The sequence below is a fragment of the Falco peregrinus genome, chromosome 2, assembly GCF_023634155.1.
Source record: "Falco peregrinus isolate bFalPer1 chromosome 2, bFalPer1.pri, whole genome shotgun sequence".
NCBI classification, from domain to species: Eukaryota; Metazoa; Chordata; class Aves; order Falconiformes; family Falconidae; genus Falco; species Falco peregrinus.
In genome coordinates, this window is record NC_073722.1 from 89,675,043 (window position 1) to 89,697,504 (window position 22,462).

The 22,462-nt window shown below is 41.5% G+C and overlaps 1 protein-coding gene across 5 annotated transcripts; it reads left to right on the top strand.

Moving 5' to 3' along the window:
* The first annotated feature begins 2 nt into the window (after positions 1-2).
* On the top strand, positions 3-22,324 carry EIF4ENIF1 (eukaryotic translation initiation factor 4E nuclear import factor 1). 5 transcript variants are annotated; one of them, XM_055797639.1, is made up of 19 exons: positions 4-245; positions 618-741; positions 4,026-4,099; positions 4,891-5,018; positions 5,580-5,875; positions 6,544-6,745; positions 8,007-8,182; positions 10,806-10,941; positions 11,285-11,464; positions 13,552-13,781; positions 14,911-14,982; positions 15,356-15,539; positions 16,038-16,117; positions 16,505-16,644; positions 16,812-16,896; positions 17,954-18,086; positions 19,146-19,490; positions 19,721-19,885; positions 20,434-22,324. In XM_055797639.1, exons 2-19 carry the CDS (start codon positions 646-648, stop codon positions 20,658-20,660), a joined length of 2,949 nt encoding a protein of 982 aa, XP_055653614.1. In that variant the 5' UTR covers positions 4-245; positions 618-645; the 3' UTR covers positions 20,661-22,324. The 5 variants fall into 5 exon arrangements, with proteins under 5 accessions (XP_055653618.1, XP_055653614.1, XP_055653619.1 ...); XM_055797644.1 differs by having other exon boundaries at positions 19,428-19,490; XM_055797641.1 differs by having other exon boundaries at positions 14,914-14,982.
* Positions 22,325-22,462: the final 138 nt, after the last annotated feature.

Here is a 22,462-nt window from a genome sequence, read left to right on the forward strand (position 1 = left end):
AGAGACAGAGTCGGGCGAATAGGGAGCGGGCGCGCGAGCCAGCGCGGAGGGGGCCGGAGCCAGGCGGGCGGGGGACGGCCCGGCCCGGGGCGCGTGTGGCGCGGAGGCGGCGAGCGCGGCGCCGGGTGCCGCCGGTGAAGCGAGCGAGCAGGAGCGAAGCAGAGCCGGTGGCCGACAGCAGGAAACGCCGCGGGCGGCGGTGAGGCCTTCAGCGGAACGCCGCGGGGAGACCCGCCGCCGGCGCGGTGAGTACGAACGGCGGGGCCGCCGGGGCAGGTGAGGATCCGCTGAGTCACCTGCCCCGCCGCCCCCCTGCCCCGCGGCCCCGGCGCGCCGGGAGTGAGGCCTCGGCCGGGCCGCGCCGCCGCCACGCGAGGGCAGTCCGGGGCCGCTGGGGGTCCCGGCGCCTCTCGGTCCCTCTCCCGGCCGCGGCTGCCGAAGGACCTTCGTGGGGTTGGAGCCGTTTCAGGGGAGCGGGGCCGGGCTCCGGGGGCTGCGGCTGGGGTACCTGCGGCGGGGGGCTGTGCTGCCGGGGCCGGGCCGCCACGGCGGGGGGAAGCGCGCACCCGCGGGAGGGGGCGTCCCGGGATCTGACGGCTTGGGTTTGCTTGAACTAGGTGCGTGGTCAGGGGCTTGGAAGGAGCCATGGATAAAAGAGGAGCTGTGACAGAGGCGGAGAACGGTGATGCTTTCCTGGAGCTGAACAGAATTGCCACGAAGTACCCGCACCGCTACACAAAGGTTGGCCTGCTCCCCTTTTCCTCTTTCCCACAAAGTATTCGCGGAGTTGGGGGTCCCGGAGGCCAGGCGGAGGTGGGGGCTCCCGCGGGAGAGAAGCCGTGAGGCAGAGCTGGGAAGGCTTTGCCTGGATTAGGATTTGCACAGTGGGATAAAACCAGCAGCTTGTTCAACACCATGCGGTTCTGCAGTCCCATCCTTGATATACTTTTGATTCCCACCATCTTACTTTAACACGGGAGCACCTCACAGCATGCGTCGGAGAGGTTATGGTAGGTGCTGAAGTATGCTGTTCTACCAGCTTTATCAAGTACTTGCGCTTCAGAGTTTTAGTTCTGTTTCTAGCAGTGTTCCTTTAAGTTGACCAAAACATTGCCTTACAGTAGATGCCAATTCCTTGGAACGTAAAGCACACCAGGTCTTTGAGGTGTTTACAGAAAAGCTTTTTGGCATCTTAAAAGTGCTTGTATGTGGCTGCCGGAAGCCTAAGCACTTACTGCTCCATCCGATGCTTAGTGTTAAAACTTTTAACGCAGATGCTTTTGTTTAGCTGTGATACCTAAATATGTGCATGAGTGGAAGAACACCAACTAAATAACTTGCAAATCAAGATTCTTTCGGTGCTAAGTGAGTTTGATAACACTGTGGGGTTTAAGGTTCAAATTTTGTTTGGGGTTTTGGTAGAGCTGCTGAAATGTGCTTTTAGAGAGCCGTTAATGGTGGCTGATTGTCCCATCACTGGAAGCTGTGGGAGCAGGTGGTCATTGTTTTGTGAAAATCTATTAAGATACTTTGCAACAAATGGCCTGAAGTACGGAACAGGGTGAGACAGTGTACTGTTGCTGGCTATGTTATCTTACTTGAGGAATTTCTGAACTGTTAGCTTCCTAGTAGACTTTTTTTTTAAAGAAAAAAAATATTTTTGTGGCTCTGTTCTGTTGAGATAGGGCTAGACATCAACAATAAACCAAGTACTTTCAGAATTGGCAAAACTTGCATGGGAGTATTTTGGCTTTATAATGCTCTAAGTCCTTGGAAAATACCTACACTTAATCTTCTAAAAGGCAAAGTGTGATATTGTTCAGACCTTGTTATTCAGTTAACTACAAAGCGAAGGAGAGGAGCTGTCTTTTTAAACTTCTGCTGGAAAAGCAGCATTTATACTTGTTTGGTCTTGCCTGACTCCTCTCAAGAGTAATAACTGAATGTAGCTTTGAATTCTGCCTACTTTTTGGGGCAGTATTCAGGTTGTGCTGGCGGTAGCCATACGCTGGAACTGATGCATTTGTAGCTTCAGTGTTGTGAATTCAGTACCTATAGCTTCTGATCAGGATGAAGTTGCAGAACTAATGCTAGAAGGCACCTAGTCTTGTCTCCTTGTTGGTTTCGAAGGAGTCTAAAGTCAAGAAACATCAGAAATTAATCTGTGTTAAAATATCTTGCATCATATGTTGTGGTTTTTTTACAAGTAGCATCTGAAATACAGCTGGTTTAAGGTGCTTGTATAATCAGTGTTGTAAGGAATTTTCTCATGATCCAGTTTCCTATTAATTAGGGATGGGAGGAATGCTGTTTCAGGACATGTGCTGCTGATTTGGAAAGGGGACTGATTTCCTTTAACAGTTTCTATTCATTTACTACCAGTAGGAAAGCAGTTCTCATACTATGAGTCCTTACAAACTGTTTGAGTAAAACTGTTTAATAACAGCTGAACACACTTGTCCCCCACACACTTAAAGTACGAGTGTGTGAATTAAAACAAAAAACAATCAAAACCATGCTCTGGAAGTGTCAGTGTTAATCTTCTCTATTATGAGAGTGTTATATAGTCCCAAGCTGTGTCTTTTCTAGTTGTGTAGAAGCTGTTGCTCCAGGGGTGCACAGCTACTGAGCAAAAGCCAAGAAACAATTCGAATTTTCCTCACTTCAATGGCAAAATTGCAATAGGATCTGACTGAGGGTCTGTGGACTCCCTCTCGTGGCCAGCAAAACAGTCCATTTCAAGTCTGGTGATGGACAGTGCTGTTAATACTTGTAATATCTGCATCAGGCTATGATAGTATTACAGCGCTAATGTTGCTCATAGATCAAAGTTTATTTTGGGAAGCTGTGGGCAGAGAGGCCAGGCTTCCTCCCTTTAACGGAACTCTTTTTGCTGAAGGCTAGTACAGGGTGATGTTTGCAAACACGTGTGTGTGTTTGTACATGTTAAGGTTTTGTCCAGCTACCAAGCTGCCATCTGGAAACTTCCAAGTATCAAGCTTGTGTGGCTAATTAAACTATTTTATTCACATGGGGATAATGATGTGAAAGCTCTAGAGGATATTGTATTCTTGTGAAAAAGGTAAAGAGACTTCCTTCTTCATTTTGGCCGATGTATGGCATCTGCTGTCGGGATTTCTTTATCCTTCCAGCTGCCACTGATTCCTGCACAGCTCTGAGTGAATTCAGTACAGTTGGGAGTGAGGCGGATGGAAGAAAGGTAGTCCAGGGAGAAGTCTAGAGTAAGCCTTATTAGAAATGTGCATCGTGGCTGCAGCCAAGTTAATGATGATTCAACACAGTGATGATCACACCATTGATAATGGTTTTTAGATGTAGCAAACGGCAGTGTGCCTAGATTGATTATTAGTCTGCATCAAATGACTAACTGCTCAGGGCTGTGCAATGCAATAGTAAACTAAGGACTGTATTTGAAAGCTAATAGAAAGTGGGAAGACTGAAGTAATCACTCAGCATTAATTTGGTGTTGGGTAGAGTAGATAATTGGATAATGTACATTGAGATATCTTGGGTGGTGGTCAGAAATAGCAAGCTTGTTTGGGGTTTCCAGGTCTACATTAGTAACTGGTATTGTGGTATTGGTTTTTTTAACCTACTGAATCTTATACAGCATTAAACATACCGATTTTGATTGCATCCCGAGAACTTGCTAGCTCCACTATCAATGATGCCTATCTTGCTTATAAGCTGAACTGTCCAGGGAAGTGAATAGGTAAACATGTATGATGTGAACAGCTTTTGAAGTGTTAATGAGGACTGAACCTGACTTAGTAAGGCTTAGTGCTGCAAAGAAGTGTTTGCTTAGTGGCCACTGGTAGAAGAACTGAAAAATAAACTTGCTGTCTAATGGCAAGTCTTCACTACAGTATTTCACAGGAAATGAAACAACATATTGGTAAACTTCAGTTGTCAAATTAAAACAGAGTTGAACAGGCAGTCTGGAATAGATAGTCACTTGAATCTTGTCTGGATAAGAGCTGGAACTAACTTCTTGCTTTTTCTAGGAGGAACTGCTGGATATTAAAGAGCGTCCCTACTCTAAGCGAAGACCTTCTTGTCTTTCTGAAAAATATGACAGGTATTTTCTGTATTATTAAAAAACTATATACATTGTTTCAAAATATAAGTTAAAATTTAAAAAAAATCTGTAGCGAAGTGACTTGTTTTGATGAAGGACATATGTGCTCCAGAGTTTAGTGTATGACAGTGTTTTCGGAAGTAGTAATCTACTAGGAGAGGCTTAACGCTCTAGCTAAGAATGTTGTGCTCTGACCAAAGATTATAATGTGAGATCCAGCAGAAAGATGACTTCACACAAGAAAATCTTACAGACTTGCAGGAAAAACTACAAAGAATATAGATGGCTGTGTAGCACAGACTGACTAGGTCATGTTGCAACAAGCTGACTCGCCTGATGGATTACTCTCCCGTGTTGACAGTGTACTGCATTTAAAAATGAAGGGGAGAGTGTTCTTGGCTTGTTTTGAAGTTTGCTGAACAGCAGTATCTTACTTGTACAGTAAATTAATCTGAATAGTAAAGTGGTAAAATTTTTGGAATGCTTTGGAACAGCAGCATGTGCTCTTATTTTTCAGTGTACCAGGCAAACTTCCAGTAACTAGTGGGACAACATGTCCATATGTTGTCCCTTTTGTAATCTGGATGCCTGGGTATTGTACTTCCTTAGTATTGCCAAAGGGATCCAGAATGCCATGTATGAGATGATAAAGGCAAAGATTTAGAAGTTGGGTATGGAAGGTGTTTTGCTTGTAGTTCAATAAATAATTCATAGTACTGCTACTGAAAACCTAGAACTTACTGACTAGCAACCTGTACAAGTAGCAAACAATTCTGCAAATTTTTTTGTAGTGATGGTGTCTGGGATCCAGAGAAGTGGCATGCATCTTTATATCCGACTTCAGGAAGAACTTCACCAGTGGAAAGCTTTAAAAAAGATTTGGATTTGGATCGGACTTCCCTTATGCGTAGGATAGTAGGTAAGTGTGTTTTTGTAGCACAAGACTCAAAACTGAGCCTAGGCTGTTGGCAAAACCTTCACTTGGAGATGACACAAATGAGACTAAACAAAGTCTTTTTGAAAATTGTTTGACTGCATAGAATTAAATGTCAAGGAAGTCTTGGCTGCTCCAACTATAGTTTATGGTATTCTGGGTTATCTAAGAACAAACATAGCTAGCAGTCAGTTGTTATATCCCACTATTCTTGCCATTTGATAGTGAATACATATGTAATAATGCAAGTGCAGGAGACAATTTCACTACAATTAAAGACTGAGTTACTTAGAAGGTCTATAGTGGGAAAGCAGGTACTTCCTGCATGGGAGACCACAATGATTTCTCAATATCCAGCTGTAAATTTTTTTTTCCCTCTGTACTTCCTATGGTCTCAGATAAGTTTTTGCCAAAATAAATTGAGTCTTTTCCTTCAAAAAGCTGTGGGATAGCAGCAAGGCTATGGAACAGAAGGCTATTATACAGTTAACTCTCATTTATTAAGACATTAAATTCAGTGCTTTTCATGTGGTCTTTGACTTGTAGATCCAAGAGAGCGAGTAAAAGAAGATGACTTGGATGTAATCTTAAGTCCACAAAGGCGAAGCTTTGGAGGTGGCTGTCATGTAACTGCAGCGATTAGCTCACGTCAAGCAGGGAGCCCCTTAGAAAAGGAGAATGATGGTGTCCGTGTTATTGGTGGCCGTAGGATTGGCAGTGGAAGAATTATCTCTTCTCGTAACTTTGATAAAGACCACCGAGGTGGTGAAAAAGAATTACGTGATTCTAGAGATGCAAGAGACCGAGATCGTGAGAGGGACTACAAAGATAAACGCTTCAGGGTTTGTTCTTTCTTTTCTTGATTGAATATTAAATTGGAAGTTTGGGATGCTGCACTAAAAGCAACGGGGGCAAGTTCACTGCATACAGTAGTTAAGTGTTCCATGCAAGTGGGCAATTGCTTCTTAAAAGCACCTTTATGGTGTAAAGGGTGAGCACTTGGTGCTTCAAAAACTTAGTTTTCAATCCTTTGGACAGCTCAAATGGCATGCATCTAATACTGTGCATCTCTCAAACCTTACCTGTGGTAGGCTTAATAGCAAGATACTCAAAAGTGTTATAGATAATTTTTAGTTCTTGACCAAGCAGTTGTCAGCAAGCATTGTCTTTAACCTCAGCCGATGGAAGTTTTCCATTTTCAGGCTTTTTTTTTTAATTTTTGGGTTTTTTTAAAAAAAGAGGAGCCACTAGCCTGCCACTTGGGATACAACACTGATTTTATACAGGCTCTTGCAGACCAATAGCCTTCAGTGTAATGAAGCAGAAATTTAACTGTGAAGCCTAAAATTTAAAGGCTTGCTGAGCATGCAGAGTGTGTATGTAAACCTTAAAAAAAAAAAAAGAAAAAAAAAAAGAAAAAATGTGAAGAGGTGGTCATTTGCTTTGGTGGTCAGGGAGGTATCTTAAGAAAGAGCAGTTTACAGTTAATGCTTTTAATATCCCACTCCAGAGAGAATTTGGTGACAGCAAACGTGTCTTTGGGGAGCGAAGGAGGAATGACTCTTACACTGAAGAGGAACCTGAGTGGTTCTCTGCTGGTCCTACAAGTCAGTCTGAAACCATTGAGCTCACAGGTTTTGATGATAAAATTTTGGAGGAGGATCACAAAGGGAGAAAACGTACAAGACGACGCACAGCCTCACTAAAAGAAGGTAATGGCACATCTGAGAAAAGCTTTGCTTGTCTGCTATGATGGTGTGTTGCTGGATAGAGGGGTGACTGTTATAGATCTAGGCAAGTGTAAAGAATAATGCAGTTTACTAGCCTTTATTTTAAACTTGCATAGCTTTTGGTCATCCTGAAGCACAAGATATAAGGCCTGTAACTGATTTTTCAGACTGCATATACCTTTAATAAAATACTACCTTTTTTCCAAAAGGAAGGCAGGGCTGAGAGGCTGCGGGGGGGAAAAAACCTTGTATGGATATTGACTCATCTCAGGAGTTTGTAGGCCATTAAAAGGGTCTTGTCCATTTCTGCATCCTGCTGGGTGCTAAAGGCTTGTTTAAACTAAGCTGATGCTCTGAGGTACTTGAAATAATTTTTTGTAATAATACCAACATTAGGAACACAGAGTTAGACATTCAGCTGCCAGTAATACAGCTTTAAGCTGAGTTTGGAGACTGTCTAAATTTGTCTGCAGTCATTGGACTTCAAGTTTACAATTATTACCACCGCAAAAGCTGCGGTATAAACTTCTCTGAGGCAGTAGAGATGACTTCTAAATGCTAGAAATTCTGCAGGTGGACAATGTAAACCTGAAGAATTCAGGTTTAATTGTGTACTCACCGAAGTAAAATGTAGTAAAAATTCAAGCATACTAAGTTTGTAGTCACGTCACAGGGTGGTTTTTTTTGCAGCACTCATGCAAGCTTGAAGAGTCTTCAAAATGATACGTGCTTTGCTCCTGTTGTGGGAGTAGGAGTGGTTTTTGTCATATGTTGACAATATAAAGAACTCATGTAAAGTACCAGCTTCCAAAGAGTCTGCTCTCTGGGGCACCTAGGAAGAAAGCAGGAGCTGCCAAAGGATTCTTAATGGAAAAACAGCAGCAGCTGTTAACTGAACATCTGTATCTGCTTGGTGTGACGTAACATCTGATATGTTCTGTGTGCTTTCTGGGTTGATCAAGATGCGGTTTTTTATGCAGGATTCAAATGGCAATTCTTACTTTCTTGAAGCAGGCAGTCTTAATTACAACTAGAAGCTCTGTGCCAGGAGTTACAGTGGGTGCTAATTTCTCCTGTAGTAGACTGCAGCCAGCACAAGATAATTGAAGAAATACCACGTAGGTGGCTAGGTAACTGGTCCTGTGCTTCCAATTCCTAGGCAAATGCATTGACATTTAGGCACTGTTCCCACAGGAAATAGTCAAGTTCAGCGATTTGGCAATAACTTGGCCTTCTTTTTAAGGGGTAGAATGCAATGGTGGAGTGGCAGAAGAGGATGAAGTGCAAACTGTCCTTGCCAGTGAAACTCCAACAGATCAAGAAGTTCCTAGGGAAGCAGTTTTACAAGAACCAGCTCCAGGAGAGTTTGACTTCAATGAGTTCTTTAACTTGGATAAAAGTGTTCCAGGCCTGGCTTCGGTGAGGTTTTTGGTATTTTTTTTTGTTTGTCTCTTTAAAGACTGGCTGTTTTCATGAGAAGCATTTGGTTGCTGCTGTGTTGAGTGAAAACTAAAGCTTCTTGCTTTGTGAAAGTAGCTTTATGCTGTGTGTCAGTCTGATGAATTTGCAGAGATTTAGCTTTGGAGTATTAGGGTGTTACTTCTAAAGTGCTATATACCTGGGACTGGCTCTATGCCCAAAGAAAGTGTATGAGGCAAGTCAGCTGATGATTCTTGCTTTCTTTTGATCGTTACTTGAAGGCTTAAAAACCAGCATCCTGGATAGATCTTCTTTGGAAGTATTACAGATAAGATCAGAGAATATTAACTGTACAAATTTAGTATAGCTGGAAACAACCTTTTGTATCTAAGTTTGGGAATCACAGCAAATAGATGTTTTGTGCAAACTTCCTGGAAGGCAGTAAGCCTGGAGACAGATGCCTGATGAATACTGGCTCTGAGAGATAGTTGCATCATTATCAATACCAGTAATGTGGTTGAAAGGTTCTATGTCCGAGAAGGTTTGAATCTTTAATAGTTAAACCTCTGTGTAGTGGTTAATTTTGTTGTTTAGGGCTACTGCTGCTGAGTTGGAAGAACAAACATAGACTACTAATGTAGTCAAAAGCATGTTTGAACAGTGTTGATGTGACTAGTAGATACTCTGTGTAACCCAAGTCAGATGTGGGATGCTGCGGATACCTAGGAGCTAGTAACATGACTATGAAGAAAGACTGACGCTTATACCGCAAGTCTCTTCCAATAGTGGATTTTTACCTCCAGCCATGATTTGATGGGGATTCTGGTACTTTGGTTGGTACCATGTAGTTCTTGAACCTCTGGTCTCTAGAGGTATAGGGAATGGCTGGCACTCCCTGATTTTTCAGTCTGAAAGCTGTAACTGCACCTTAGCGTGCTCTTTCACCACAGGAAGGGGTAAGGTGGTCCAGCAAGTACTGACTAAGTATGGGCCTAACTCATAAACTGATGATGTTTCTATTCTGACCTCTCCTACACTAGTCAGGAGTAGCTAGTAGCTTTTCTTCCTATTCTATATGGTATAACTGAGTAGATGGAATTTGAGTAAAAGGGCTTAGTGTTGTCAAGACATAAATGTGTTTAAAAAAATTTTTATTCTGACAGCAAAGAAACAGACCTGATATGGTTTAGAAATATTAAGGTTTACAAAAAATAAATCCTGACCTAGTCTTTAATGTGGAAAAGCTGCTCGTGTTAAAAAAGGCTTATCATACAGTGGCAGTAATTTGACAAGTACGTAGTGGAGAGTTTGTTTTCCCTGTAGAAGATATAAATGATCAAGTCTTGACTTGACAATCTGATTTTCAGCATTTCTGCAAAATGGTGACTCCTTTCAGAAGCAGGGAATTCTCAAGTCACAAAATATCTGCTGATGAAACTTTAGTGGGCAAATGTTGTAACTTGTCAAAAATGAGTTTTGGACTAGTCAAATGTATTATATTAATTCTTTTTATTGGTGACGTGTCTGTGACAAGTGTTCATAGTAGATCTGTACATTTCCTGACATAGCAGTCTTAATTGTTCTAACATGTTAGATTTAAAAATCAAAGCCAAATAGATCAACACTATGGGGGTTTTTTGCTATTGTAAATAGTATTGAGTGCCCCTTGTTTCATAGAAAACAGCTTCTCTGGCATAAAGAAGCTGTTCTTACTTTTGTCTAAAAGTAAATGTGCTGCATGGTGAAACTGCATCTGTGCCTATTGAGTGGGCTTTTAATTGGATGCTATCTTGCAAGATGGGAAAAGATTTAGTTTGGCTTAAATTTTATAATGGGCTGTTTGCTAATCATTACAAATATTCTTAAAAAGCCTTAAACAGTTGCTGTAAACTGTAGTGACTTCTGACAGACTAATGCTATGAAGTACTGCTCAGTGAACTCTGTTCTGCCTGGAGGCAGGAGGCACTAGCTGCCAGTGCTTTGCTGATGGTGCAGGCTCTGGCTTGAAGAATGCTGCCTTCCTCTTATTCCCAGGATGGTTCAGCATGTGAAGTGGAAGCCTTAGCTGCTGGCCTTCTCCCCCAGCCCTTGTGGGTTGCTCGGAGGTCAGGGGATAGTGTTTGCACTGTCTTCGGCCAGTGCTGGAACTGAACTGAATCGCCACTGCAGACAATCCAGTGTATCAGAGTACTCCTTCTGTACAGTGATAGGGACCAGCCCTGAGCCATCTGTCAGAATTACTAGCTGTTATAGTTTGTTTTAATTCTTGTGGCATTAAAATGGCATTAAAATTAAAAGAAAAAAATGCCTTTTTATCTTTGGCACATCTGCTTTAAAAGATGCAGTTAATGGTCTTTGGATGCTTTGATTATGCTGTTTCAGGTAGTTTTACTCTGAACAAATATTTGGTATAAAAGATGTATGATGGGTTATGCTAACTGACTCCACAAATGCTGCCATATTGGAAGGAAAAAAAAAAGCAGTTCAAAGTCTTGAAACTCCGGGAGCAGCATCTAGTTGTCTGTAGCAGGAGAATCTTGGTTGCACAGTACAGCTTCTCAACAGTACAGCTGATCTTGCTTCTGTTAAGGTTATTTTATTTTTTTTTTTTCCCCTAACCTAGATGATAGAGGATGTGCTGGGGGAAGGTTCAGTTTCTGCCAGCAGGTTCAGCAGGTGGTTTTCTAATCCTAGTCGTTCTGGAAGTCCGTCAAGCAGCTTGAGATCTACACCACATGAGGAGCTGGAGAGGCTAGCAGGTAAGACTATAGGACAATGCAGGGCGAGGTAGTGTCCTTCCATATTTCTTCCTACTCATTCAATAAGAACATGGCAGATAAAGCTTTATCCTAGGGTAGTGAATTCTCCCACAGTTTAAGCGCTTGACATTTCTTTTGGAAGCTCTTAGAGTAAGCAGCTAAGTTCTTTTTGTTTTGTAAATGTTCTTGTCATGCTTTCTGATGACTTTCCAGCTGATCTTGGGCAAGGGGTGTGAGGCATAACTTTTCAGTGACATATTGAAGTTGGTTACCAGTGTATGTTCATCTTGAGACATTGGATGGGTAAACTGATGTCGTAGTGCTCCTGGTTTTACTGTTTCAGGTCTAGAGCAAGCCATTCTCTCCCCTGGCCAGAACTCTGGAAACTACTTTGCTCCCATTCCATTGGAAGACCACTCTGAAAACAAAGTGGACATCCTAGAAATGCTACAGAAAGCCAAAGTGGACTTAAAACCTCTTCTCTCAAGTCTTTCAGCCAACAAGGAAAAGCTTAGAGAGAGCAGTAAGTGCCTCTTCAGATATTGTCAAGTTCTGGTGATGCAGTATCTCAAGGCAAGAGGCTTGGTATTCTAGAAACTTCAACTGCCAAGTCCAGGAGTAGGAAGTATTGTAGGTTTACTTACACTACTGAAAACAGATCTCAGTTGTGTCAGTAGCATCACTGATTCTTTTCATCCTAATCACAGGATGACATCAGGACTCTATCAGACAGCTTTACTGGCCAGTAATCATAAGTTAAGATGATGCAAGTCTTGATCTGAGTTTCAGCTTTGTCTATGGAATTCACATAAGTTTTTCATACTGGAGACTGGTAATGTCAGCTCTGAAACTGTGGAATTTAAACTGTGGCTTTAACAAAAACTTAGTTTAAGTCATTCTTGAAGCATCTGTAATGGATCACATTGATCTATAAAGTATCAGTACCTAAAAAGATGAACAGTGGCTTGAGGATGTCAGTTGTTTTCAAGTGCGTACTGTAAACTTGAACTTCTCAAGACTGTTGCTAGCACTTGAGGCACAGTGGTCTCTGCTTGCTGTTCAGCGCATTAATTAGATAACTAACATAAAGCTACAACATAGGAACAGATTTGTCTTAGCTATGCTAACTTGGCTAGAATCGTGGGACTCCAGGGAAGTTAGTCTGTTAGAATTCACTTTTGCTAGCATCAGCTGTTCTAAAGAGTTCAGGGCTGACTTTAAACTTGATGTTCAAGGGCACCTCCAAGTTAGGGATCTGCATGTTCAGGCCCACAGCATGCATGAAGGGTACAAAATGCATGTGGTCTTTGAAATCTCAAGGTCTAATTCCAAATTGGTTTCTCCTTGGCAAGCAGCATGTATTGCCATTTAAACTGGACTGAACAAAAAGTAATGCTACTCTGATTTCTGTGAAATGGCTAGGAAGGAAAGCATCCAAGCACTGCAAATATTCTTAAGCATCCAGTCTGGGAGCAGGGAGTGTCAGCTAACATATGAAGAACTTGCTTAATTTGACTTAAATAGAACTAGAAGTCTTCTGTGTTGTGCTTAGTCTGATGCTCCTACTAAAAGCTTTTTAAATGTTGATCCTCATAAACAAAGGATGAAGGAATGAAAAATTGTGGGGAAGCTTCCATTCACTCAAAAGTGCCTGCTGTGGGTTCTGTTTTCCTGTAAAATGCTTCAGGTGTTGTGGAGTTTTCAGACCAGTTCCTCTCCACCAATGTTGTATTTTTTTCTCATGTTCCATACTGCATGCCTACATCATTGTTTCTTTTCTCCATCTTCTTGCCCAGATTTCCAGTAAATCTTACTTCTTTGGGCCAACATCTGTTACAGCAACCCATGGCATGCTCCTGTCTCTTCTTCCTTTTCTCTTAAGGTGTCATATTGTGACATGTGTTAGCTGGTCCATAAAGCATGTTTAGCCTTGATGTCAGGCACCAGTAGGTATTCATGTACACCCATGCAGGAGAAAAGTACTGCTCAATAACACTTGTACCTTATTCTGGTTATGCCATTGAAATCTTTCTATAGTGGCTTTAATTTCTGAGCAAAAAAAAAAAATCTACTTCCAACTTCATGCACACCAAGCTAAGTGTGTAACTGAGTCTCAGAAGTATCTAAATTTTCCAGGTACGTATTCTCTCTACTTATTATGGCGTCAAACAATTTGACATTGCTTACACTGTGGCTGTAAGACCATCTGGTCTCCTGGAGTAAAAGATAAATTAAACTTTCCCAAATGAAAAAGAACAAACTCAGTTGTCAGGTGAATAGTCTCTATTAAAAGCAAGTGAAGTTGTAAAATATAGTTAACAACATGTCTTGTGAGATAAATGACAGCTAGTAGGAACTTCAGTTGAAACCTGAACAGGTTCTTGTGGAGTCTTACATGCCTGTAGTTGCGCATGGCAATACTCTGAATTTGGATATCAGAGTATCAGTCTAAACACAGGTCAGATGTGGTTTGACAGCTAGTATGAATATCAGAAGACAAGTTTTAGGCTGTTCCTCGTTCTCAAACAACTTGTATTTGACACCTGCACAAGAATTGAGCTCAATTGTAAACAGAAAGCTATGGTTTACCAGTATTTCTCTATTTCTCAGCACATTCAGGAGTTGTACTTTCAGTGGAGGAAGTTGAAGCTGGGCTGAAAGGCCTGAAAGTGGATCAGGAGGGAAAAATTGCTACTCCATTTATGGCCGAGCAAATGGAGGAAGCATTGAATGTCACTGGCTCCAGACAGATAAAGAAAGATGGAGATATGACTGCATTTAACAAACTAGTCAGCAGTATGAAGGCAAGTGGGACTCTACCTTCACAGCCCAAAGTCAATGTAAGTAGCAGACACCCAGCTTTTCTGAACTGTGCTAAGACATGAGCTATGAACTGAAATGTCTGGTAACATGTGAGCCATGACTGGATACAGCAGCATGATATTAAATATGGGCTTAAATTTAGAATGTTGTTGCCTGCAGGGTTAAGTACAGGAGGTGCTTTGGCCATTTTCCCATAGCTGAAGTAATTAAAAATGGGGCTTTTTCAGTTCAGAGTTAAGAGTTGACTTCATTTAACAGACAGCCTTAGTCTACTCTTTGTGGAAGACTCATTAGTGTTAGTTAAATGGTTGCCTTAGTGCTGCTATTAAAAGGCAGCTCTGTTAAAATGCTTGTAGTACAGGTACAGCTAACACCTGAAGCTCAGATGTCTTGCTTCACTTATTTTTGTTTTAATAGGGGTATGTCAGTGCACAATCTAATATTTTATGCTTGGGTTTAAAAATTATTTATACCAAGATAAAACTGGATGCTTGTTAGCTGAAAGATTAATATTAGAAGATGATACTAAGCTTTAGAGTGACATTTCATTCTGCTGCTAACTGCCTAAAGAGCATGCTTGACCCAGGAGCTATCAATAACTACTTTTGGCACCATAAGCATCCGTTTTTTCCTGCTGAACTATGCCCAAGGACTTCTAGCCTCATCCCAGTTCACTAAAAGATAGTGAAGAATGTAAATTTGCCCTGTGGAAAATTTGCAGACTGATTTCATGCCTTAAGTTGAGGTTTTCATTTCTATCTTTCCCTTTACGCTGACAGGCAATTTTGATGCCTAGAAGAATATCTTAAATAATTTCTCTAATACATGAACGCTTCTCAGTTTGTGCATAGTTTGAGTTGACTGCTTGGCACAATGTTTCATCTCAGTTTTACGCAATTATGTAAATTCCTGTATCTTACTCAGACTTGAATAAGGCACATAGCTAGTTGGCATACAGTTAGTTCAAGATCTGGTGAGCCAGCTCAGCCCTTAACTTTACTGGAGTTTTATTGGGCTGATGCATAACATATGCTTCTAACAGAACAGGTGAAATTACTTCTGTCACTGAGACAAATGTGGATTGTCTCTAAGGAGTTTGATGCTGCTTGTATCTACATTTAATTTACAGTGTTCTCATTTTCTTAGCAGAGCCTTGAGAGCCACTTAATGTCACCTCCAGAGATGCCAGGCCAGCCTCTGTCAAAGAATATTCTGCAGGTACTTCTTAGTGGGGGTAGGAAAAACTTAAAAGCATATCCCCAGTGGGAAAACAAAAATTATCTTAAAATAAGACACTTAAGGCAGTTATTGGATTAGTAGTCAGATGCAACTCTATGGAGAAGAAAGAACTAGTAACTAGTTCAGCTTGCTTAGAAATTTCTTGTCATGCTATTTCCCATGCTTACAACTTGAAAATGAAAAATCTGGTTAAGTGCCTAATTCTAAGGGCAGTTCAGAATTGCAGTATCTAGTTGCACAAGTCTGCCTTGTCTCTAACTTGCTATAAATAGCATAGCCTATAGTGTAGTAAAATGAGCTAGTTTGTATAAATAGACTGTATGCTGAACATTCTTTCATTGCTTATTCTTAGGAACTTCTTGGTCCACCCATTACCAGACCTGCTTCATCAAATGTCTTAAGTGGCCTGATAGGTGGTTTGGAACCTGCAGCCTCTCTACTGACGCAGAGAGCACCTTCTCCCCCTATTCCACCAGTGTTTCCAACTCGAGCTGCTTCTGCGGATTATCTACGCCACAGAATATCTTCACCCATTGGTGAGACTGGTTGCAAAACAGGTTTTTTTTCTGTTTTATTACTTGAGTTTGCTTTAAAGAATGCTTTGCAGGACAGTAAAAACTTCCTGGCACTTGGTGGGCAACTAGGTCAGCGTCTGCTTCTTGAGTGAAAGATGCATTTGAATTTAATAGTCTGTAATGTTAAATTAATCTCCAAAAAATGTAGATGTCTGATGGATGAACTAGACTTTGCAGTAAATTCTGGTGTGGAGTAATGTGCTCAGCTACTGCATAGTAAGCTAATTTTCAGGGACTACTTGGCCATTTGTATTGCAAAGCACTGCCAGTAGCTTCCTGGTAGTTTTCCAGCCTATTGTCAAGGAAGAGATCTAGCTCTGTGTAGACTTTAGAGACGAGCTGAGAGTCTTCACAAGAATCCTCAATTCATGTGGAATTGTTTAACTTGGGGTTGTACAGTGTGTATATATTGAAAGAAACTGTTAGTCCTTTTAAATAAAACTGTTGAATGTTCTTTAGGTTTTGGACAAGGTTCTCAGCAATTGCTTGGTGACCCATTTCCAGGTGTAAGGAAGCCCATGAGTCCAGTTGCTGCACAGGTTAGATTAAATACTTTTTGCTTAATGTGTATTCATCTTTTTATATTCTGTGCTCTAGAACTAACTTGTGGAAACATACTTAGCTGTTGTATTCAGATGTTTGTGCTTAAGTTTACTCTGAGTTTGAGGATGCAAAGTCTAATTTAGTACAGTTGCAAAATGTCATTGCAGTTGGAGGCATCTTAGTACCTCAAGTACAAGACTCTTTGAGACTTCTGTTGCCTGTCAGTAAAAATGATAGCTGTTGGTGGGCAGCTTACTTTGAAGACATTAGTAGCTATAGCAGTAAATGTTCAGTATCTTTAAAAAAAAAAAGAAAAAAAACCAAAACAACCAAAATGCAACCTCTGACTTGTGTGGGGTTTTTTTATACAACTCTTACTTCAGATGAGTCCCTTGGAAATACAGCAAGCTACACTAGAGGGACTGGCATTACCACATGACTTGGCCATACAGGCAGCAAACTTCTATCAGCATGGCTTTGGTAAACCACAAATGGACAAAAGCAGAGATGGCTACAGAAACAGGTGAGTATCTGACTGCAAAATTGAAGGGGTACACTGTCAACTGACTTTTTCAATGTGCTGTTTCACTAGATACTAGTCACTCAGACTTGTATTGGTCTTGGCAATCCTGTCTTTCAGTCTATGCTGAGAGCAGAGCTGCTTCTTACTAACTTCCTATCTGTTAACAGGCAGCAGCGAGTGACTAAATCACCTGTGCCAGGACACAGAGGGAATGCATCTTCTCCAGCCCCTATAGCATCCATTACTAGCATGGTCAGTACCTAATGTGTAATGATTGTAGGAAAAGCTGTAAAAGTGTGGGCTGTAACTAGATTATAGCAATTGTAGTTGATGGGAGAAAGGGAGGCTGTAGAGGAGTTGATCGTGTTCACATTATATCAGTGGCCACGTGATACAAGAACAAATTAGGCTTCACACTTAACTGAACGTCTTCACTTTGGAAAAGTCTGACCACTAGCTTATCTAAAACTGAAGAAGCACCATTAATATTATCTTGATCTGGTCTTCTGAAACCAGTGGAAGATAACTATGAAAACTCAGGTCCTCATACTTTGGTACTTAAGTTTTCAGAAGACAAGTGCTGAAAGCCATTAGCCACTTGAGAGAACAGATTTTCTGGTATGAAGTGACTGGTTGTAGGCTGAAATATTACTGAGGAGCTTCAGGGTCACTTGAAAACAAAACCTCCAAGCCAAGCTGTTGCCTCACTGCCTTCAGTTCTATGTAGAAGGTTGCTTTGATCTAAATTTTCCAGTTAATTCAGTCTAGTCCTGGGCTGCAGGCAAGTACTGATGTGGATCATCAGCTGCTATATCAAACAAGTACTTTTGCTTGTATACCAGTTAAGTGGCTTCCACAGATGCTATGTAACTTCGAGGGGGGGTGGGAATACAAATGAGGCAATAGTCTTTTGCAGGTCAAGCAGCCCTGAGTTAATACAGATAAGGCAGTTCTATACAAACTTCTGTTGAGCTGTTGTTCTGAACCAATAGCAAAGAGGAAAGAGCTGTAACTTAAAATACAGCTCATCTATTTTGTTTCAAACCTGTTAAAGTACATCTAACTTTGAGAACATCTGCTGGTTTTAATAAAGGTATTGGACTTCTGCAAAAGCTAAAGAGAAATGCTTAAACTATAGAATAAAGCTATGGAATTAGGTGAATTAAGGTCATGGGCATGCAGTGGGCTGATTCAGAAGAGCTTTAAATGAAAAGGATGTGCTGGAACTGGTGTCCACCCACAGCTAAGATAGTGTGGCCTAGATCATGAGCACTGAGTAAAGTGTTGCTTCTTACTATGTTCTATATAGCTGTCTCCTTCTTTTACACCTACCTCGGTGATTCGCAAGATGTATGAGAGTAAGGAGAAGAGCAAAGAGGAGCCAGTTTCTGGGAAAATGAAAGTCAGTGATGGTAAAGATGAAAATCAGAGGCCAAATGAAGGTATTGTAATGGCTTTAAAATAACACACACACAAGACATTTGGAATAGAATCAGAGAGCTTCCAGCACATAATACACCCAGGCTAACTTTAGACATTCCCAATTTGTGGAGATGAGGAGGGCGTAGAAATGAGCCTGTAAGGAGAGGAAGCTTGTCCTCTCCATAGCTTTAACCCTTCCAAGTGCAGTCTTCCAGCAGTGTTGGGTTTAAATCCCTTTTTTCCGTATCTGTCAGTGAGCAATAGTGACACTGAGAGGCCTGAACTAAAACTGTTCCTTTGCAACTGGTCTTGATGAACAAGCATATTAACAGTAACATTCCATACCTCTCCACACCAGTAACTGAATACAAGCAACTTATAGCCCTCTTGAGACATCTGAACTGAACAATCAAAGCTGAGACCAATTAAACTCTTAAATGTAGCAGGTCAAGGAAGCATTTTGTCACCCTAACTGGTATAAGTGGCTGTTAAAAGGAAATGCTTAATATAAACTGCCTGACCCAGTAAGATTAACATGCCTAATTGTGGTGACATTGTACTTCAGTATGGGTAATTGCAGAGGTGGCTTGCAGTTTGTACTATACAGTAGATTCTCTTTTTTCCTTTTAGCACTTACAGCTATTACTGTTACCTCAACTGGTAGCAGATGATTCCAAGATATTTTAGGCTTTGTCTAACTGATTTTAAATGGTCTGTGGAAATAGTTTCTTGAAGTGCTTTAGTGTTCCAAATTTTGCTAAGCAGATGTCAGATAAAGGCTGCTGGTAAGCCCCAGACACATCTAAACTGGGGGGGGGGGGGGGGGGGGCGGGGAAAAACCCCGAAAACAAAAACCCCACTTCAGGCTAGACTTCTGGCACAACTCCAAATTACATCCTTATTACTGTTTTGAAATAATTTGGTCAAAAGCATCCAGGAAAGATAGATGCTTACTATTAAAAATATATGACCAAAGTTCAGCAAGTCCTGGAATCTAGCTATCAAATCCAGCCATTAGCTGTAATGTTCATGAGGGGTAATCTCTAGTTGTGGACTATAATAGTTGTATTCAATTCTAGCTAAAGATAACCTACTGTCTAGTTCTGTGGAGAATGCAGATCAAGAAACTTTGCCCACCTTAGGTACCAAACTACCTGCACTGCAACGCTCTGCATGTTCCACAACTCTTACCCAAGCAAATCGTTGCACCAAAGAGCAAGACTACAGGCCTAAATCAGCTGGTAGAAAGACTCCTACAATGGCCTCCCCAGTACCAGGAGGCCCTTTTCTTCGTCCTGTTCATCAAGTACCCCTTGTTCCCCATGTACCAATTGTACGACCTGCTCATCAACTGCATCCAGGATTGGTCCAGAGAATGCTGGCACAGGGGGTTCATCCGCAACATCTTCCTCTGCTGCAAGCAGGTAATCCATACTTTTTTTTTCCCTTGAAGTTGATGCGTGTTCTCTGTAAGACTGACTTTGTGTTAGGAACAGCATGAACTGATACTCATTACTAGTAACACTTTACTACACTAACACTTACCTTTGAAACCAGGCAATGAACTCAACCCATCTAAATGTACAAATGCTTGTTTTTCTTGTAAGTTCCTTATGCTTATCAATTAAGAAGCTTCCTCACTCTTATCCAACAGGTATGCTTCCTCCTGGAGTGGACCTGTCCCACTTGCAAGGAATATCTGCTCCCATCCTTGGCCAACCTTTTTATCCACTACCAACAGCAAGCCATCACATCTTAAATCCACGCTCTGGGACACCTTTGCAGCTAGCGATGATGCAACAGCAACTACAGCGATCAGGTAGGCTAAAACATAAAACAGGAGAGTGAGTTTTAGAACACTGACTGGCCTGCTCCAGGTACTATATTTGTTGGGCTGTTTCAGTATACTGTGCTAACAGGAAGCTACTTTGTGTGGGTATCTAAATTAACAAGATCAATGATTTTGAATATCGGAGCAGTTTTGGCCTCTGCAGGCTCTTACGCCAGAAGGAAGTCTAAGCCAAGCATTTGGGTTAAAGATAATGTTGCTATTGAGAGATCTGCCTTTTGCAGTATGTATGCAGTCTGTCTTTCCTTGCTGGGTGAGAGGCCACACACTATCTCAAATAAAATGCTATTTGATGCTGGCCTTCCAGTTAAAACCTGAATGATGCTATGTCCAGAACTGGCAGTGTGAGGCAGTTTATGGGAGTGCTAATGAGAATAAACATGTGGGGCCTGGACTTGCCAGGGCTAACAGAATGAAAAGCATAAAAGCCACATTCAGCTTGCATGCTTTCAGGTGATTGTTCTAGGGCAGATATCAATGTTTGGTGAATGTATTATTCCACCCCTTACACTTCACAGGCACTGGAGCACAGGGATCACCCACTGGTGTGCAAACAACCCCTCAAAATGTGCTGCCTCGGACTGGATTATCTCATGGGCACACACAGCTTGACCATCGCCCCAGCCAGAGAAGTGGCTCCCCCATTGGCCTTGCAAAATGGTTTGGTTCAGATGTCCTGCAGCAGCCTCTCCCTTCCATGCCATCCAAAGTCATCAGTGTAGATGAACTGGAATACCGGCAGTGAATGGTGACCACTGGGTGGAACACTTATGATTCTTTAGACTGGATAAAAATGTCCGTAGTCAGGACTTCACCTCTGTTTGGGTTTTTTGGGGCTTTATTTTTCAGCACTCTGTGCAACACTTCTTTTTGAGAGACTAAAGCACATGGCACCTGTCCTGGTCTCATGTCTGCATCAAGACTAAAGGATCCATTATGGCTTGAGTAGTGAAGCCTGAAGAAATTTAGATGCAAGACAAAGCCAGTTTAATCCTGGAAGTGTCTATTTTTTTTTTGGTTTTTTGTAAGATATGTGAATGAAGTGCTGATATTCTCTAGTGTAGAGGTAGCAGCTAAGGATTCCTCCCACAGAAAACTAAACTGTATAGACCCTTGTGTACAGACTTGTGTATAAACAATCTTTTGTATATATACACATAGAATAGCCTTTTTGAATCTATACAGCTGTACATAAAGAGTAGCTGGTTAACAGTTGAGCTTTAGTTGTGCCTATGGTTTGGATCTTTCTCCATTGTACGTGTGGGACTTTCTTTAAGATTAAAGTTGCATATCCTAAGTGTGAGTGAACAGGATAAAGTTGCTTTGCCTTTTCTTGCTGCTCATCTCCTCTAGGTTTCCCTCTCACATTCTTTGGTCATGTACTGTGCACTAAGCGTAGCTAAAGTTTCAAAGTAAGAAGCCCCCATCCTGCTGTCTGTGTAACAAAGGTCTGAGTGTTTGTATGACTCTTGACACCAAATAAGAGAATTGTTTAGTCTTCAAACAGCCTTGAGGATGGGACCTGATACAGTAATGACAAAGCCAGATCTTCAGTCTGCCATAAGCAAACAGACTGTAGGTACCTACTGGTCTTGCTCTTTCAAGAGGGCTGGTGCTGGTCCCTGTTTAGCTGCAGTATCTTCCTTGTTTCAATTTTTCAAACCAGTTACTAAAGGTTATCAAAATGGAGCCTTTGAATCCTCACCCTTCAACTCCTCAGTCATAGCTGTGGTATGTTCTGTACTGCCTTCAGTTCTGTTTGTCAAAGGGAGTCCCAAGAGCTGTCCTCAATCGAGTGTGCATCTACTGATGCAATTACTGTGAAACTTGACTTTGGAGTCTTGTTCTGTGGCTTGAAAGGAGAAGGATGGGGTAGTTTTGTGATCTTACTGTGTATATTTGGTTTTAAAATACTATGTTCCTTTTTAAGCCTGTCTCACGTTCCTGAACAGTTAAATGTTCTCTTCCGTCCTTTTACTGCATGGTTCCTCACTTCACTTTTTTCACTTGTGTTGAGTCTAGTACTGCTGTCATGTCTTCTATCTAGCTTAGGCCATTGTGCTCTTTTTTTAAAGGTGAAGGCAAAACCAGAATTCTCACAAACTTGTTCTTAGGTCCCCCTGAATGCAAAACCAGCAGCAGAAAAAAAAAATTTCTTGCCTGTATTGTAACAATTGCCAGCATGCTGTGGTGGGGTTTTTTCAGTCCAGCAGAGACAATGTTGTACAGAAATAGCAAGCTGATATCTCCCATGTGGAATCTGTTGGGGGTCACCCATACTTCTAGTGGGTTCCTAAAACAATCTGTGTAAAACATGCAATCACCAGCTTGTCCTTGTAAGATTGTTTTCATACTTTTTTAACTTGACACTTTCCCAGTAACATTCTGTAAATAAAGTTGATTCTACCAGCTGTCTGTATCGACTACTCTTGAACTAAACTACACTATCAGTATATTGATTAATTTTCAGCATTGTTTTTGTGTGAGAGTTCAAACCATGGTTTGAGCTGAATCTGCTGAAAGTTTTGATGTTAGTGTTGTCCATCT